At 45.4% G+C, this 19,621-nt stretch overlaps 1 protein-coding gene across 1 annotated transcript in view; it reads left to right on the top strand.

Moving 5' to 3' along the window:
* Nucleotides 1-19,621, top strand: part of Znf827 (zinc finger protein 827) — a 163,264-nt gene that overhangs the window by 38,880 nt on the left and 104,763 nt on the right. Inside the window, exons 3-4 of the mRNA XM_077803489.1 lie at nt 2,713-2,885; nt 8,317-8,797. Of these exons, the coding sequence (XP_077659615.1) occupies nt 2,713-2,885; nt 8,317-8,797 (654 nt within the window). The remainder of the gene's footprint in view (nt 1-2,712; nt 2,886-8,316; nt 8,798-19,621) is intronic.

The raw sequence follows: 19,621 nt of genomic DNA, 5'->3' as shown, positions 1-19,621 counted from the left end.
ACCTAGGGTCCCGATGCGGGCCTTTCTCTCAGATCTGTTGTTCAGCCGGAGGGCTTGTGACCAAGATGTCAGGATCGAGAAATAAAAATGAAGGGAAGAAAGAGAAAAGCCTACGGGGGCAGAAGACGGATGGGCACTGTCGACCGAGAGCAAGGATTCTTACCCCAGGCCTGCACAAGCGCATTTTCCCCCAGTGAAAGGGCACCTCAGTCCCACCCCACCCCATTCAAGCAAGGGAGTACCCGCAGCCGACACGTTGCAAGGAGCCGGACCATACAGGCCTGAAGGGCACAGGTTTAGTCACAGGATTCTTCAAATTGCTCCGTGAAACTAACCAGTGTCACCTATACCCATCTCGGTAAAACCGCATTTCTTGAATTCCATAACTTTATTCCAGAATCTTCCAGGACTCCGTCCACTTCAAGTGGCCCTTTGCATGTAGAGTAGAAAGTCAATTGACTCAATAAGTGTGAGATTATCTTAAAGTATACACTTGGGATGTTTCCTTTTAAAATTTAGAAAGTGATGTGTGCATTTAAAAATTCAAACAGCACAGAAGGATAGAAAGAGAAAAATGCAGGTTTCCACCCCAAACTGCCCTTTCATCCACGCAGTAACTGCCGAGGGGTTTCTTGGGTGCACTTCCAGAAAACGTTCATGCAGATACGTGGATGTCATTTTTTGTTTCATTTATTCATGCCGATTTTTCCACTCCCTCTTTGTTATTTTCTTGCCCAGATATTTCAAAGCAAGTCCCAGATACCATGTCCGTTGGCTTGTAAATACTTTCGTATTTTTATATCTCCAAAAGATAAGGACTTGGAAAAAATAACCACCTTGCTACTGTCACATCGAACGGGATCTATGGTGGTATTATGGAACACCAGGCAGTGATCAAGATTTCCTCCACAATCTCAAAAATGTCTTTTCTTAACCATTGCGTTGTTTAAATGGGATCCAGATAAATCTCCCACCTTTCCTTTGTCTTATATATTATCCCTTAAGACTTTTTCAAGTCCATAATCCCTTCCCTTTTTAAAATGCCATTTACATATTGAAGAAATTGGGTCATTTCCCCTGAGGAATTCCCACCTTCTGGATTGGGCTGATTCCCTGGGTGGGTTTAACTTATTATTATTATTTTTTTTAAACATGTATTTCTGGTAAACTGCTGATTAGAGGCTTAATTAATTTTTTTATAGGAATATTTCATCGATGGCCTATCAGGAGGCACACAGTCCTGTCTCATTTCTAGTGATGCTGAGTGTTGTTTGATCCACCCTTTATCATGTTCCCTGTCAGCCCGGTGGGGTGGCATGCACTGCTCTCCCAGCAGGAGGCTAAGAAAAGGAGGACGGCAAGTTCAAGACCAGCCCTGGCAACGTAGCATTAACTTACCATCTCAAAACAAAAAATAAAAAGGTCTGGGGATGTGGTTCAGTGGTTAAGCATCCACTTCAACCCCCAGTTCCAAAAATAAATAAATAAATAAATCAGTTCCCTATGAATCTTTTACCCGATGGTTCCAGCAGCAGTTGGTTTCTCTTTTTTTTAGAGAATAAACATAGGCTCACCCTGGACATGTGGTTTTGTGTCTCGCTTTATCCTCTGACCCTAATATCTCGGACATGTTACCACATTAGATGGAGATCAGTTCATTTTAAATGGCTTCGTGTAGTTTATTATTATTATTTTTTGAATGTTTCTCTGGTTTGGAAATATTTCGGATTCCTCATGATTTTAGAAAGGAACAGCGGAGCCTTCAGCTCTCCGTGGTGTCATTCCCGAGTCCCCCCGTCCCGAGGTTAGTGTGCTGCTCTGTAGTGTGAGTCGATGGACCAGACGCTCAGCCGTACAGTCGCAGCAGAGAGCCTCCCCGTGGGGCTGGGGCGGAAGAGATGATCCGAGCTTTGCTTGGAGGGGGAGCTGGTGTGTTCGCTTTCTTGAAAAATGGAAACATTTGTGGTGGCCTAGTGTGGCTCTTCCCAAAGCAGACAGTGAGGCCCAGTCCAGAGCAAAGGAAGACGGCTCGCATTGTCAGTAGCCACCAGAGGGACAGAAATAAGAGGATGAAAAGCCCTGACCTCGGGGCCCCCTGATGGCTAAATTGGCAGCAGCATCTATCTGCACAAGCCACCGTTAAACAAGTCAGCAGTGGGGATCCGAAAATCTGTCTCCATTGGAGTTCAGCCTGTGAGGTTGATGATAGCTGTTTGGTTTTCAGAGGACCAGAGCGTTATTCTCCGTCCCATTGGGTCTGTCTTTAGTTCTCACCCTTTCCCATAGCGGGGAACTAGGAGGGGACTCAGGCTTGTTGGTTAACTTCAGGAAACAAAAGCCCTGAATTCAGCCTTCGGTGGTGGCCGAGGGGGCATGGAGGGCCCTGAACCAGCAGGTTGCAGGTCTCTCAGGGCCCTCCTAAGAGAGGGATGGCCCTCTCCCGGGAGACCCCTCAGTCGGGATGGTCAGAGTTGGGCCAGTGGGACCCAGGCAGAAGTGACTAGGTGAACATGGGTTTCTACCTGAAGCAAAGCAGTCACAAAATGTGCCCACTGGTAAAATCTGGGAATCATCAAAGGGGGAAAAAAAAAAAAAAAAAACAAACCCTAGGTCATTTATTGTGCTTTTTATGCAGCAGCGTATGGGCATGGGTGCCAGGTTCAATGTGCCTACTTGTTTTCCCTGACGTTCCTTTTCTCTCCTTCCTCCAAGCCTCAGAAGAGGAAAGCGGGAAGCCTTTCCAGTGTCCGATTTGTGGTTTGGTTATAAAAAGGAAGAGTTACTGGAAGCGGCACATGGTGATCCACACAGGTTTAAAAAGTCATCAGTGTCCGCTCTGCCCATTCCGGTGTGCTCGCAAGGACAATCTCAAATCCCACATGAAGGTAAGCCACCTGCGGTCGGACCCCAGAGAGAGGCAGGTGCCACCAGGGTCCCTGCACACAGTCTAGAGCAGGAGACTGCTGTGGCCGGAGACGGTGCTCAGCGTAGCAGGTAGAATTCAATACAAATGAGGACCACTGAGAAGGGTCTCTTTACAACCACCAGTGCCAGTGCACTTTACAGCCAGGAGCTTAAGGCAGACTCTTCAGTAGACAGATAATAAATGTAGCGTAGAGCTGTCCTTTCTTATGGAGGAACAACGGCTTCACCTGGGCCTTGCGTGGTGACGCATTTCTGGGGGTGTTGGGAGGAGGAACTGGGAAAAAGCAGGAAAGGTGGAGTCCAGCAAGAGCTACTGGGCCTGAGCACCAAAGACAGGGCTCCTGGGCCTGCCTGCCTCCTGGAGAGACCTGTGCAAACCCAGAAGAGCTCCCCGGACACCTTGTAGGTGTCCAGACACTGAAAGGCACCTGGGTTTTTATCTTATTTTGCTAAGGGACCAATGCTGACAAGACTGAGTGACCTCTGTGAGGCTGTCGGTGTAGGACATTATTTTCGATGTCCCAAACCACTGGAAAGCTCAAGTCTGTCATAAGCATGTAGAGAATTGACTAGAATCCCTTATGCGACATAGGGGAAAACCTGGTCATGGAGAAATCTTCTTAGAAGACCTCACTGATTCTACGTTTTGACTCAACTTCAAGCATGAGCTTTTGAATTTGATTGATGTGAATTTCAGTCTTATTATGCAACTTTCCTGCCATGTGGCTTTGAGCAAGTTATTCCTTAGGCTTTCAATTTTCTCATCCGTTCAATGGGAGCTATGGTGCTTGTCTGGAAGAGCTATCATCAGGATTAAAGGAGGTGATAGCGGCAAAATGTCTGACACAGAAACGGTCAGTGGCAGTTATTAAAATTAAATAAATGCTCAGTGGCAGTAACTTAATTTTAATAACTGCCACTGAACATCTTAATAATGACAGTGATATTTCACTGATATTTTCAGTAGGGCTCAACTGTTGACATTATTTACAAGCCGTCTCCCTTCCTGAAATAAGCCCAGGGTATGTATGTAATTAAGATATTTGCTTATTTTGAAATCTTGTAGTCTGAGCCTTCGGAATAGATCAGTAATCCCTGTTCTGAACTGTAGCTCTTAAAAGAGTGTGATGGAACAAAACTTCTATTGACTTTAAGAAATAGCTTAGAAGATTAAAAAAAAAAAAACCAATTAAATCCATGATGTGATTTGTTTTCTATCATTTGCCTTTTTCTCCTGGGAGTATCGTGCCCTTCATCTTCAGAATTCACTTAACCAGGGGCTCTAGTGAGTTGGATTTTCCTGTGTTTACTTGGGTTATGGCTCTAACCCTCCTCATCCTCGATCACCTCTCCCCAAAGGAAAAGCCCATCTTTGAAACCTGCCAAATTGGATTTCATTAGCAAGATGAGACTTCAAAGGAACTGCCTTTGCAACAAAAACTTGTTTTAGTTACTGCCTCCTTAGCTGTGTTTAGAAATCAGGCCTGGTGAATTTACAGCTTCAGTGAGCAGAAAACTTGCATCTAGCCTGACACCTTGTAAGCTTGGTTTCAGCTCAGGGTCACTTAAAACAACCTATTTATAAACCCAGGGGGGAAAAAAGCTGGGTTTTCAATAGCAGGAACTACTGACCCTGAAACTACAGGGAGATGAGTTGGGTGCCTTGATGACACAGACTCATGGCCATGACAGTGTTACAGATGAGAGCCGCCAGGGCTCTGCGGGTCGTGGGGTCTTGGAATGCTTTCAGAACAAATCAATAACCAGTACAATAAAGCAGTTGTGTGAAATTACTACTTTATTCAAACTCCTGGTGTCCTAACCTGTTGAGCTCTGACTTGAGCTTTTGATAAGGGAAGCGTGAGAAAGGGATCATGCAAGTTTAATTTCATCAAAGGTGTACGTTCTTTTCCAGCCTCGCCACCTCCCTTATGGGTCTTTATTTAGTTTTTATTTTTTTTAAATCAAAGAGATCATGATTTTATTTTGATTAGACATACTTTAACATTGCCCAATTTTACAAATCTAGTCTAACAGAAATGTAAAGGCTGTGGTCTTATGCATAGGTAGCCTCTGCTGCATTCTTCAGAAACTATAAATATGGATGTATGATGTATCTTCTAAAATGAATTTTGCTGTAAAAAGCAGGAACACTGTAGTCAAAGATCAAGACCTCACACTGTGGGTTCAGGAAAGAAAAAAGTCTCACTTCGATGACTTAGGAGCTGCAAGAGTTTGGAAGACTCACTTAACCTCTTAAAACCTGTTTCCACTAATGGAGATAATAATCATGCTGCCTCTCCCATGAGGTTGTTATGAGTTAAATGAGATAATACACAGAGAGCACTTAATACAGTACCCAGCCTGGAGAAGAGACCTTCAGTAAATGTAGCTAATAATCATTATCCCAAATCCTCCTGTGTGCATATTAATGTTTACATTTAGAAATAATGAATGAGATGGTATAAGAAATTGCTCTAGAATAAATTCTATTGCTTTTCTCTCTTGGTGACCTGTCTTTAGTAACGAGCCTTTAGAAAAACTGAAAAATAAGATGAAATTAGCCATTCATCTCTCCACCCAGAAATAACCGTTATAATTCCCATGCATGATCTTCTATATTGATTATACAAATTTAATTAAGAAAAATGGAGTTCTGCTTTCTCTGTTTGACAGGTACAGTACTTACTACTAGGTGTGGGCCTACTAGGTGCCACGTTTTTTGGTAAGCCACCTTTCTTCCAGGATATACTGTGCAAATGTTTTTAGGACCAACGGCAGCAGGGGCTTGTAAATGCCTCCAGCTTCCTCGGGGTTATCTTAGATTTCCATTAAGTCTTTTACAACTTCCCTGGATGACTGAGCATACAGGAATTCAATGTGAAATTCATAAGCTAAAAGTGAGCAGAAAAGGCGAGAAGGGCTGCCAGGATAGAGAACCCTAATGAAGTAATGGCAGGAAGCTGGACCAGAGGCCGGGCGCTGCCCTCTGCCCCTCCTTGGTCTGCTGTGAGTCCCCAGGAAGACCCTCGCCTGCCTGGCCCAGTCCCCTCGGGGATGGACTGTACATTTCCCAGAGTTTCTGCAAGCTCTGAAATACCACCCCCCAGGCATCTCTCTGCTACCAAGGGCTGGTTCTGATGACGTCTAGGAACTGTTGGTGGCCAGGGATCAGGGAGTGAGTGATTCTGGAGAGAATGGCATGCTTTAGATGAGCATTTCTTCGCATTAGCCGACTAAGAGGGCCTTTCAAGCCAGCCTTAGGCTAAAGAGAATAAAATGGTCATAGAAAAGTGCTCTTCTGTTGGAGAGAAGGCCACAGGAGGATACGTGCTTCTCTCAAAGGCCGCACGTGAGCTCTCGTCCCATTGGGAAGGTGTAGCTCAAATAGAGTCGTAAGTGCAAAGTCAGCCCCACACTGTCCCTCCTTCCCACTTGCACTGATTTTTCCACCACTAAACACGAGGCCAGGCTCTAGTGGGAAAGCCACGTGAACGACTGCACACAGAAGCCTTTCAGCCAGGGCTTCCTTTCTGTCTTGGAACCTGGGCTCTTGTTCTGTCCTTTTCCTTCTTCCAGAAGCTGCTTCCGGAGCTTCTGTTCTTGGATTAGCTTCTGTGCTCTGTGGAGTCAGGAGATGGAAGGGCACCTCTGAAACGGAATCCGCCCCCCTGCATGGCCCTCACAGGGAGCCTTCCTCTGGGTGACCTTTATCACCTGGTTCTGGGCATGCCTTTGGCAGCACCTGTCAGGAGCCCCGGGGGGGAGCGGCGCTGTGACCCAAGGCCCCCAAGGTGCCTGTCCCTGTAGGAATCTGGTGGAAGAACTGGTGGGGAATCTTCTGGATTCTGTGAGAAAGTAAATGAGAAATGAAATCCCTTTGTCTGAAAAGAAGAGAGAGCGGCGGTGTTCAGAGCCAGGGCTGTCGGTCAGGGTGTTTCCCCACCTCTGCCCTCTGCCTGGGCAGAGGGGAGCCTTTTGGCCGCAACTGAAGTTTTTATGGTTGTTTCTGTTGATAAACTCAGGCTTTGGGGGACCCAGAATCTCTTCTGTTGTTTTTTTCAGAAAGCCACAGTGGGGTGCTGTAGCAACAGGATCTCACCATTAACTTTTAATTTCTTTGCTTTTGTTGGTCACTTAACATTATTTAAAAGTATGTTTTGGCTGGTGAAGAATGCTTTTGGATTGCATTCAGAAGGCATAAACAGCTGTAGTAAAACTTGGTCTCTTGGAAGGGAGACCCACACAGAGGGCCCAGGTGGTGCAGCGAGTTAAGGAACGTGCCTTTAACCTCAGCGCAGACCAGGGTTCAAGTCCCCCTCGGGTCACCCCTGAACGACACGAGGTCAGTTTTGTTTGGATTTTGAATTCCAGTCACTGACATTCTTGTTTGTCCAGATCCCACGATTCCCCAAATCATTTGGCCCAAATCTACACAATTGGCAGTTTCTACTCCAGGGAGGGCCAGTCCTGAAATAGCAGCGTGTAGCAGGTCAGCACTGAAGTGCATTGGCAGAGATGAATGGGGAAGTTACAAGCTTATGAGCACCTGCCAGCTCAAAGCCTGGCTCGGGCCAGTGCAATGATTTCCTCACTTTTTCAAGCACTAAATTTGGTAGTGACAGGAAGGAAGAAAAAGTTTCTCCTAGTTTTACAGGTATCGCGTGCACGCAAGACTGGAACTGCATTTAAAAGTCTGCATTCTCTCACTGCGACAGCAGAATCTAGAGCGTGATATTATAACCACGTTTGGAAAAACCGGTTTCCTCTTGCTCAGAATGTTTGGTGAGGGTCAGACCTTTGATTTTTCTCCTGCTTTCCTTTCTTCCTATGTAATTTTTGCTCAAGCCACTTCTTCTGGGGGTCTCCATTTCCCTGTCTATGAAATGGGAAGACCCAGGAGGTATCAATTTCCTACATGCTTCATTACCTAAGAGCAGCGTTTTTGAAAATTGAGATGATGTTTGCAAAACATAGCTAATTCTCTGGGTGACCGTAATTGGGTACATGCAAAGTATTATTGTGAGAAGAATTACTTGACAGGTTACCTCTTTTGACCCCTAACTAATAATTATATAAGTTGAATTTGTGCTGGGTTTGTAATATTTTCTCGGAAGATAGCCACCGAGATCAGACGACTGAACTATCAGGCGGTTTCTGCCCGGCGCTGCGTCCCTTGGCAGGCAGATCTGATAATGGACTCTTACCCTGGTGGACCTGCTTTGTGTTTGGGGATCGACCTCATGCCCTGGAGCACTTCATGAGTGTTTGTCTTCTTCCTGGGGGGGGCCTGTGCTGGGTGAGGGAGTCGTGGATGGGGAGTGTGGATGTGCGGCGGGCACCGTCCCTGAACGCAGGTCGCCGAGCTCACTCTTCTTGCTTCTCCGCCAGGTTCACCAACACCAGGACCGGGGAGAGACCTTTCAGTGCCAGCTATGCCCTTTCACTTCCTCTCGCCACTTCAGCCTGAAACTCCACATGCGCTGCCACCAGCACTTCCTGAGGACAGAGGCCAAGGTGAAGGAGGAGACCTCAGACCCAGATGTCAAGGGATCTCCCCACCTCAGTGACAGTGGCTGCCTGGGGCAGCAAAGGGAAGGAGGAGGGACAGAGCTAGTGGGGACCGTGATGACGTCTAACACTCCAGAGAGGACTAGCCAGGGTGGGGCTGGCGTCTCGCCTTTGCTGGTGAAGGAGGAACCCAAGGAAGATAACGGCCTGCCCGCCTCCTTTACCCTGAGTGCCGCCGACAGGCCCGCCAACCACACAAAGCTGAAAGACCCCTCCGAGTATGTGGCCAACAGTGCGGCAGCATTGTTCAGCCAGGACATCTCTGTTAAGATGGCGTCTGATTTTCTCATGAAGCTGTCAGGTACTTGACTAGGGTTGTGTTCTCTCTCCCTCTGTCTCTCTGTCTCGCTTTCTTTCTCTACCAGTATTTTCATCTGTAAAATAAGCTGGCAGGATCACAAGGCTCCCCGCAAGTCTGAGAGTCTGCACTTTCATAAATTTTCCTTGACTTACTTTCTCCCACCCCCCTTTTTTTTTTCTTCTTTTTTTTTTTTTTTTTTGGCAATCGTTTGGAAGTAGGCGTGGCTTTGGTTTGGGTCTCAGAACCACAGGGATCTTTGATTTCCTTCTGGTTTTTACCCTTTGGGGATTCTCACTGTGGGTGGGGGGGCGGGGAAAGGTCACAGGATGAGCCAGGTTTGTGCCCTTTGTATTGTACCACCTTGGGCCCCTATTTGACATATCTCTTTCGGCCCTGGGTCCTTCAAAGTACTTGCACATGGAATACCTCATTTTGTATTTTTCAAGTTCTTTACCGTCTTAATTTGAAAGGACACATTGACAGACCACTATGAGGAATTACACTTCTGCAATTTGAGCAAATGAGAAAGATCATCTGTATGATTTTTCTTCAGGATTTGGTGGGTGGGTTATGTTTGTGTGTGTGTGTGTAAAGTTTTTCATTTTGGGGTGAAATTACATCAGATTTACCTTTTTAACCATTTTTTAGGTGTGCAGTTCGGTGGTGTTCCGTACCTTCACCTTTTGGTGTACCTGCCACCGCTGTTGGTCTCTAGAACTTTATCTTCCCAAGCTGAAGTTCTATATCCAATACACAATAAGTCCCCCTAAGTCCTCCCTCCAGCCCCTGCTGACCACGATTTTACTTTCATCTCTATGAACTTGACTCTTTCAGGTACCTCATATAAAGTGGAATTTTTTTAAAAGTCTTTTTTTTTTTTTAACAACATTCTATTCCTACCATTGTGATCCCTTTTTAAAAGAAGATAATGTAAAAATTATGAAAATGTATTCTTATCAATTGATATCACTTTTCATTACCATCAAATTACACATGACTCTTTTTTGGTCATTTTTTTTCCCCATGTGTTTGATTTAGCAGTGAAGTTGAACAGGGGTGGAGAGATGTTCGATTTTTTTTCTTTTTCTCCCAACTCTTCTTTTGGAATGATAAGACGTGTTGTGGGACCGTGCTGATCCTCATTACATTTTAAAAAGTACGATTTGAAATTTTAAAGGAGTTGTAGAGGGTGGGGAAAGGTCGGTTGAGAATCGGTCCTGTCGTTCAGTGAAGGTGGCAGTCCCCAGGATGATTTCCAAATGCCATTTCAGCTCTTTGGAGATTGACAATACCCTTTAAATGGAGAATAATTGGTCTCCGCCTTCCTTTAAGTGGACTGAGAGTCGCATTTCACTAAATGTCATCGCCAGGTGAATGAGAGGCTCAGCTTCACTCCAAAGTCCCTTTGCTCGGTGGCACTTCAGTCAGGTCTTTCAGAATGTCCCCTTAACCCCAGATCTTTGCCCCTCAGCAGTTGGAAGGAGTGAGCCGGGACGGGGGGATAGAAAATGAGAATCCCAGAAATTAACGGGGTGGGGTGGAGAAGGGGGAGCGGGAGGGGCCAAGCTACAGGAACTAGTGGCGTCTAATGGAGTCATTGATGCAGTTTGGGGTCTCCGCTCTTCTCACCTGGCCCTCTCCCTCTCCCATCCCAATCTCAGGGAACATGTGATTATCTAGACTCTGAGATTTATATTTAAAATTCCTTGATCATGTGGGAAAATACGTGTTTCCAGGTTCCCCTTTGTCACCTGTAAGGGAACCTGGCTCTTCCTCCGAGGTCTCGTCTATGGTAGCAGAAGGGCCTCCTTTTCTGAACTTTTTCAGTACAGTCCTGAGGGAAGCAACTCCAAGGACAAATTCATTTAGCATAGCTTGGAGTGGTGGTCGTTTCTGTACTTCACAGACAGAGGCAAAGGAGGCGAGGAGAGGGCGAAAAACTCTCGGTATGGTGTTATTCCCTTCACCCCTTGACTCCAGGGAATTTTTTAAATCTGGAGGAAGATGAGGAGGGAGGCGGGAAGGTTTGATCTGTGGATGGAACCCTGGTGCATGATAACGCGACTCCTGCTGGGCTCAGCTCCCAGTGCCCCCCATCAGGCATGGGGTGTAATTAGCTCCAGTCTCAGGAAGCCTGAGAGAGGGTGGTGGCTGCCTGAGCCAGTACTGCAAATAGCAGAGACTGAGGGGAGAAGCAGCCAGTTGGAAGGTTGGGGTGAAGCACTGTGTCTTCTATTGTGATCCGCTGTTTCAGCCAGCTATTGATGGGGAGTTGTTTACAGTTTGGCAGTCGGAGTATTTACCTACTGATCAATTGGCATAAGAAAACAGATAACAAATGCACACTATTTATGCAAAAGGCCCATGCAGCTATTTTATGGTGGCTTACTAGAGGTCCTGAAACCTGACTTGTATGCACTGTTACCTAGCAACCTGTTATAAAGTCACCAGGGAGTGAGATGCATCAGTAATTTTTTGTGTGTGCATATTTGGATGTAAATGTAAACTTGGTGACTGTGGCAATGCGACCCACGGGAGGAGAAGATATGTTAAAAGGAAAAGACTACATTTTCTTCAGTTTTTTTTTTTTTTAATTTCACTGTCTGGTTGGTTGGACCCTAGAATTGATATAGCTGCTCCCCCTGAGGGGCTCTACCTAGCTCTATCTGGATATGATTCAGGGACCAAAAGGCCAAAATCCCAGGGAGCTGAGGCTGAGTTTCTAGCTCTTCCTGTCCTCGGATGGAGTGAACAAGTAGTGAGCCTCAGGCCCTGTCCCTTGGCATTATAACGGTGCCATTGTTCTTGCAGGGAATTTTCTCGCTGGGCTCTGTCCGTGCACCTGCTGATACCATAGGGTGCAGCTGTTTGTGGGCACTGAGTCTGGGAGTCTTTGTGCCAGCCAGATCGCTGTCTGCAAAACTGGAGCACAGTGACAAATTCAAGCGTGTAGACACCTACTTGTTTCCAAAAGAGAGAGAGAAAACACTTGATGCTTTCTTGCCTGGTTATTAAGGAGAATCTTTCTTGCTCCTTCGATTAAAAATAAGCATAAAGATGTCTGAATGGAGCCCAGTGAGATTCAGAGTCGCTGGATGCAATGATGTTTTAAACGGGTTATGCATCCTTCTACCCTCACCCCTGTGTGCAGATTTCAACTGTGAAATAAAAAACCCTTCTCCCAACCATCGGCTGTTCTTCCCTCCGAGCTCACTGAACATTCCCTGCTCCTTTGAGGTGACAATTGCTCCCTAGAATCAGGCATCCTGGGCTCAGCATCACAGTTGATTAACGGAAAGTAGGGGCTGGCCCCTTCTGCTGGCTTCCTGGGTGGGTGGAAAGTGTTTTATAGACTTCGGTGGAATTTGGAACTGGGCAGTAGGCCTTAGAGGGCTAAGGTCCTACATGTCCAAACAGAACTTTTGTGGAAGCCAGAAGACACATGCAAATCACTGTGTGACAGAACAAATGATTCAGGGGCCACAGGCCTGGAGGTGATCTGGGGAGGGGTGCTCACAAACCATCGGGTGCTTAATTCCTGCTGAGCCTGTTCTTGTCTCCCATGGCCAGCAGCAGTTCTTAACCTCTGCTGCACACTAGACTTACCTGGGGAGTTTTTGTAAAATGCCAGGGCCCAGAAATTATGATTTAATTGGTCGGAAATAAGCCCTAGACATTGGCATTTTCTTTACAATCTTCAAATGATTCTAACATGTGGCTAGGAGTAAGACCGCTGACAGGGAGTATAAACTTGGTACCCGGTGCAGTATGTTTCAGCACAGCTCCGGACTTTCTGAATATAGGTCTCTTCCCCGTGTTCCATCGCAGTCCATGAAGAGGGACATGGGGATGTAAGATAAGCCTGAGGCATTTATTTCTTTAGAGGCTAAGGTTGGCATGAAGGAGAGACCTGGGGCTGAGTCATATTCATTGAGCCCCATGTTTTTCCTGGTGAGGCCCCATGACTGGGGATTGTCCAGTTTGAAAATCTCAAGTCTCTATCTGGGGACATCAAGGAGCTGGGAGTATGGTGATTAGAAGCCCAATTCAAAGTTGTCTGCAACCGCCTAACACCATTTCTCTTTCTGCAAACGGCACTTTTCAAGATATAAAACTTAATTCTAACTCTCCAAATTATAACCAAGCAGTTGACAGAAACTTGGCACCTCTCTTGTTGGCAGGGAGTATCTTTTTGTCCCTGATTTTCCAAAATAAAAGATATAAGTCATTTCAACTATTTTTAATTTGGAAACCAGAGAAAATTTTTGTACCGTCTCCCACATCATATTAATTTCGTAAAATTGAGACCAAAATAATTTTAACTAGGAGAGATGGACTTTTTAAAGTGGTAACTTACTTTTAGCCTCATGGAGGTGGTTCACGAGCAAATGGGTACAGGCTAAATTGTTTCTAATTTATTGGCAACTCAGCCCTGAAAGAGCAAAAGTTTTCATGTGTCAGTGAAGAGGTGATGATAAAAGTGTTTGGGTCATACCTTGGGGCTTCCCACAGGCTTTTGCTCTGCAGCCCCCAATCATTTCACACAGTTTTATACGTCTGCGGTCACAATATGGCTTATGTGTAAATGGCAGTTCCCTGGCTGCAGAAGGAGGGTTGGGAGATGCCCACTGAACCCAGTGGTTCCCTCTGCGTGGCGGCTCTGATTGGCTTTCTGTGAAGCATCTTAACAAACAAGCCTTCATCTTTGTGCCAGTTACAGCCAGAACCCCAGTGCCAGTGCCCCCGGGCTCTCCCCAGTGCCTGGGTGTGCACTCCACACTGGGTCTATTTTTGAACCCCCCCCCCTTGCATCTTGGTCTTGGCTCCTCTTTTTAGCCCTGTCTTGCTTTCCTCGTGATGGGCACTCGCCAATCATGTGACTCAAATTCCTCGTGGGAGCAGCGGCTTGGGGGACCTTCTACATGCAAGTAGCCTGAATGCCCTTTGTGAAACCCTGGATTTTATTGAACTCAGTGATTCATAGGAGAGAAGGAGAGTGTGACTCCTGTTTCTCATGACTTGCTAGTCCATGAGGCCGATTTGAGTCACAGAAGGGGGCAGACAGGATTATAAGGGGACCTAGAGTGACACACAGGTGTCAAGACTTGCATGGATGGAGGCTTGGAGATACATACTCATTGCTTATTATACTTACCTTCTGTAATGCTTACTCTGTGCCATTTAACCCCTGGGAGCCTCACAGCCATCCCATAGCATTAGTATTGCCATTTTACAGAGGATGAAACTAAGAAACAGAGGTTGAGTCTCACCCAATTTCAAACAGCTAATAAGGGGCCAGACTGGTATTTTAATCCAGGCAGCCTTGGTTCCAGCATTTCCTTCCCTGCGCTGTCTGGACCTTAAATTACAAGGTAAAGAAGCAGCAAAATAGGAAGTTGGCTCTATTCTCTGCTCTTCTTGTTTGTTGTGGGGTTAGCCAGAACCTCTCGCATGGATCCTCTCTCTGTTATATGGCAGATATTTCCAGCATTTGTATTTCGTGTGTGTGTACAGTGTGTGTGTGTGTGTGTGTGTGTATACAGTGTGTGTGTGTGTGTGTGTGTGTGTGTGTGTGTGTGTGGTGACGGGTATGGCTAGGCAAGTGCTCTACCGCAGAGCCTCCTCTCCAGCCCCTGGAAGTGGTATTAATAGTTTTGACTTCTCAGGGAGTGTTTTAGTCAGCTTTTTTTTTTTTTTTTTTTTTTTTTTTTTTGCTGCTGTGACCAAAAGACCTGACAAGAACAGTTTTAGAAGAGGAAGAGTTTATTTGGGGCTCATCTTTTCGGAGTTCTCAGTCCACAGATGACTGACCTCATTGCTCTGGGCTTGAGGTGAGGCAAAGCATCATGGCAGAAAGGTGTGGAAGAGGAAAGCAGCTGAGCACTTGACAGTTGGGAAGCAGAGAGGGACTGAGCTGCCTCACCAGGGAAAATATAGACACCGAGGCACGCCCCCGAGGACCCACTTCTCCAACCACACCCTACCGCCTACAGTTAGCACCCAGTTAATCCGTCTGAGTGGACTAATGCATTAATTAGGTTAAGGTTCTCATAACTGAACCATTCACCCCTAAACTTTCTTGCATTGTCTCACACACAAGCTTTTGGGGGACACCTCACATCTAAACCATAGCAGGGAGTATTTTAGAACACAGAGAGTACTAATAGTGAGGTCCACTTCCCTTTGCATAGACTGTGACGGTACAAGTGTATTTTCAAATACGTCGTGTCCCAGTGAGCGTGTGGATGAGGGATCCAAGACTCGGAGTCCATGGAGACGCTTTAGGACTGGAATCCAGAGCTTGCTTTCCTCACTGGGCCGGAGACAGCGTGCCTCCTTCTAAAAGAGCCACCAGCCTGATGTTTGATCCCGACAGACCCTTGAGAAAGCTTATCAGGGTCCATCATTACTGTCAAATTAAAACTAAATCATTGTCTTCCTCCTCACAGAAGCGGATTTTCTTCTATTTACTGCTGTTGTCATTGTCACCACTTGTACTTGCTGTTGTAAGCGCCATCGTTCATCAGATGTGTTTGCAGTGAGCCAGGCCCTGTGCCAACCACAACCACTTCATGCAGCTTTTCTCTTGACCCCCACCACAGCCCCGTAGGGTCAGAAGTATTAAACCTATTTTATAGATGAGGAAGCTGAGACTTTAAGGTTTCGGCCACCAGAAACAGAGCAAAGATTCAGCTCTGCCTAGCTGCAAAGGCTTGGCTCATGACCACTTAATTAGCTATTACCTAATTTTTATTTCTCAGTTGAGCAAACTGTCTTTTGACCTCCGTCTGCTTCACTGTTTATTTTCCTTGGCTTCGAATCATGGCATCATTTCTAATGCATGTGCTTTTAGTCACTAATCTGGTTAAATTCTTTGTATCTTCAGAATGTGTGGACGATTCATCTTTTCCTGGGCAGCCTTCACTTCACCTAGATAGCTTGCCCCTCCAGATCCCCCAAGCCCAGCACCCCCCCTCTGCCCCCCCCCCCCCCAGTCCTCCAAAGCATTTCTGATGGACCGTTCTTCAAATACCTCCTGCATCTGGGGATGTCCCTGACTGCCTGCCTTCTGCTGAGTACCAGCTCTCCACCACTCCGGACAAAAAGTCGACAGCCTTTAGCTTTGCTGGGGTGTAGACCCCCAGCCCCCCACCACTTCCCCTCTTCTGTCTTCTCCAGTGTTATTCCAGGGTTCTGGTCATTTGATCTATGGAGCACCATTAAAGTCGCCCTGCACAGGGGTGAGCCTCCTGGGAGGGAATCACTGTGGCCATTTCCTAGTCCACAGCAAACCACCCATCAGACTCTGGGGGATCCACAATGACAAAAATCATTGCACACTGATCTGTGAACCAGGGATCAAAATGACAAGCATAACTGTCTCGAGGAGATGTCGTTCGGGGTAGGTGGTCACCGCGTTCCCCGGAAGGGGAACTGTTGTCCAGGTCTTTAGGTTTCCTTTCTTCTGGTTCATGCAGGTCACTCAGGAGTATGACCTTTATAATAATGTTGTCATCTCGTGTAACAAAGCTGTTGTCCAGTCTTTAGGTTTCCTTTCTTCTGGTTCATGCAGGTCACTCCGTGGCTGTTCTCCCGTTTCCTTTTTGAATGTGTTAATAGTGTGCGTTTAAAAGACAGCTTTCTTTCACATCTACTCAAGACTTGATGGCTTTTCCAGGACTTGTCCTTCCTGCTGTTGACAAGGGAGATATCCTGTCTGTTCAGCGGATTACTGCAGATGGCTACTTTTGCTCATTATGTGTGGGGTTTAGTAGTTTAGTTTGTAGAAAAAGAACTTATGCATTCCTTTTAAAGTTCTTGAAGCGCCCTTCACTATTGTTACTAACCTTGATCTTCTCCATAGGTGGGCTTCCTCCTCCTCTTGTGGCTCTGTATCCTTCCTCAAACCTGTCATGGGGGACCTTTGCAGTCTTGATTTGGGTACTCAGATCCTGAAGTGTGGCCAGGTATTAATGAGAAATATAAGATGGTTAAAATGTCACTAAACACCAGCTGTAGAACAATTAAGGCAAATGAAACAGCAAGCTTTAAAAGTATTTAGCAAATGTGGTACACATTCCATTTTCACACAGTACGCTTAGCCTTTAAAAGTAATATTCAGTATTGAATTAATTATTATTTAATTAAATCATAGCTTCTGTTTGGGTTTTAGAAGACAATTTATTTTTCTCACTCAGAGCACTTCAAATTGTCAAAAAAGCAAACAACAAACAAACAAAAGCAAAACAAAGCCCAGGTCCCCAGCTTGCTCACGTGTGCTTCCGTGCCACTCACAGAGCACCTTGGATGGCTGTGACGGCAGCAGGGTACGGTCTGGAAAGCTCATCTCCGACTCTGGTTTTATCACTCATGACTGTGTGATTTTAAAAAGGTCATGTCATCCTCTGAGCTCGTGTTTTCTTATTGTAAAATAAGGGAGATAGAAAACAGTAATGGTTTTCGTTTCGTTTTTTAAACACCAAATCCAAATTTATTTTTCCAAACAAAATCTTAACTGAATCTCAATATGTAAAACTCACATTGGAAGACGTACTTGTCAATGTAACTTTTTGTTTAAGTTCACCTTTATTATACTTATTTATTTAAAACCCCCAAATTAAAGAAAAATTTTACCCTGGTTTTATGGAGTATGATCTTTATAGTAATGTTATCATCTAGTATATTTCTAAATTTACCTTGCAGATTCAAGATTCTCTGCTCCAGTGCAGGGAAGTTGTGGCAAATGGGAACAGATTTCTAACAACTCATCTTGTAATCTCAAGGTCCCTTTAATTCAATCTATTCAGATACTCAAAAGAGTATAATAATATAAAATTTCTGTTTCAGAGACAACAACATTTAGCAACTTCCTTCATTCCTTATAACAAACGGTAGACAAGAAGCATCCAAAACTTACAACTTGCAGTACAACCATTCAAAATCCTGTTTCAACTGTGTGGTGACTACTCAGTTAACTGCTCTTTGGAAAATGTATTTAATGACATTAGGTCTTAGATGCCTTGTCTGCAGAATAGGGATTACATTAGGACCTACCTCAAGGGCTGTTTGTGCGGGTCAGATAGTTAATCCACATAGATTGCTCAGGATGCGGTATTTCCTGGCCCAGGTCCATGAGCTCAGTAAATGACAGATCCAGTTCTCTCTGCCTGTCTTCATAATGTGTGTCTGTCTTCGTTGTCTGTTAGCCACAAGGGAACACATACTCTTGGACTGACCCTGGTATTTAATTTAAGGCAGGTTTGCCTAGGGGACAGTTGGTAACGTCTGGGGACATTTTATGTTTTTACCACTGGTAGGAGCTACTGGCCTCTAGTGGGTAGGGGCCAAGGATGCCAGGAAACATTCTACTATGTGCAGGACTGTCCCCCTCCAAAGCAATTATTCAATCCAGAATGTCAGTGGCCAAAAGTTGAGAAAAGGACTTCAGGGTTGCATATAGGTTCTGGTAGTTCCGTAACTGTACAATGTTACGTGGACACACATGCATAGACCTGGATATTTTCGAAAGATCAGTGGAAAGCCAAACACTTCCTTATTAACAACGAATTCCTAGAAATTTAACACTCCCCCATGACAGGAGAAACTGCATTACAAGGGCTACACAAAACCAAATTAACTCATCAACACAAGTTAACACTCTGGTAGACTCCAGGGAGTTGGCATTTTAGGTGTGTACTTCTGGTGAATTTGAGATGTACATTTGTTGGAACCCCTGTAGCATATCATGGGGTTCCTTGGAACACCGTTTGAAAATCATTGCTCTGCAAACCCTTCCAGGTCCAAGAACCTGGCTCTGGTTTAGGGTGAGTGAATATAGTTCTCCACGGCCTTCCTTTTTCACAGCTCAGTATTCACCACAGTGCCAGACTATAAACTGAACAAGAGCTCTGTCTTCTTGATCCCAAGGGAAGGTATCATTTTCCTTCACCAAAGGGAATCAAGAGGATGGGTCAGAAAACTTTATATAGCATTCCTTGTCTTCTCTTCCTCCTCACAGTCAAATCTGCACAAGATTCCTTCCTACCTAAAAGCATCCCTTCCCTTCAGGTGACACCCTGAGCTCACCTTCCTTTTCTCAATAATGACACCTCATTCACGCCATGTCACTTATTTTCCAAATCCCATGTTCCAGCTGCTTAAGATAGCATGCTTCATAAAGGTCTCGGGCATCTTGGAGAGGAAGGAAAGGGCTTGGGTGCATTTTTACCTGGAAGCGATGGAGCCTGGGGTCTGCATGTACCAGCTCGGATTCATTTATCCATCTGTTAAACTCTGGAGATCTTATTAGTTTCCTTATCTATGAAATGGTCTCTAAGGATGTTAATAGGGTTTTCTGGGGGAGAGGAGGCTTAGAGGGAATCTCCCTTGGACCTATGGCACCTTCTGTAAGGAGGGAGTCCTCTTGTGCTCATTCATACCGACCTTTTAGAATTGGACAGTTGGAATTGTTTTCTCTGGGGGTTTTCCCAATCCTTTCCTGCATTTGTCTCTATCTTGAATCGTTTATAAATCCTCATCGAAGCCAATCTGTTTCCCCTAAATGACAGCCCAGCTCCATCCAGCCCATGAACTTACAGATGTACATAATTTATAATCAGAGTGGCTCGGCTCCTAAAATGTTTGGAATAAACAAAGAGAGACAGGACCTCTTGATTAGCGGGGCTTCCTCTCTGCCTTAAAAGTGGAGCGTCGGGCAACTTGAAGATACATAAACAGAAGTCGAGGCAGGTGCTGTGAAGGCCCTTTGTGAGCTGCAATCCATATGTGCACAGATCTTTCTGTGTGAGGAGTAGGAATGAAGTA

Source organism: Urocitellus parryii, chromosome 10 (genome assembly GCF_045843805.1).
Source record: "Urocitellus parryii isolate mUroPar1 chromosome 10, mUroPar1.hap1, whole genome shotgun sequence".
Classification (NCBI taxonomy): domain Eukaryota; kingdom Metazoa; phylum Chordata; class Mammalia; order Rodentia; family Sciuridae; genus Urocitellus; species Urocitellus parryii.
Note: the sequence above shows the minus strand (reverse complement) of the source record. Positions and strands in the feature narration are given on the sequence as shown.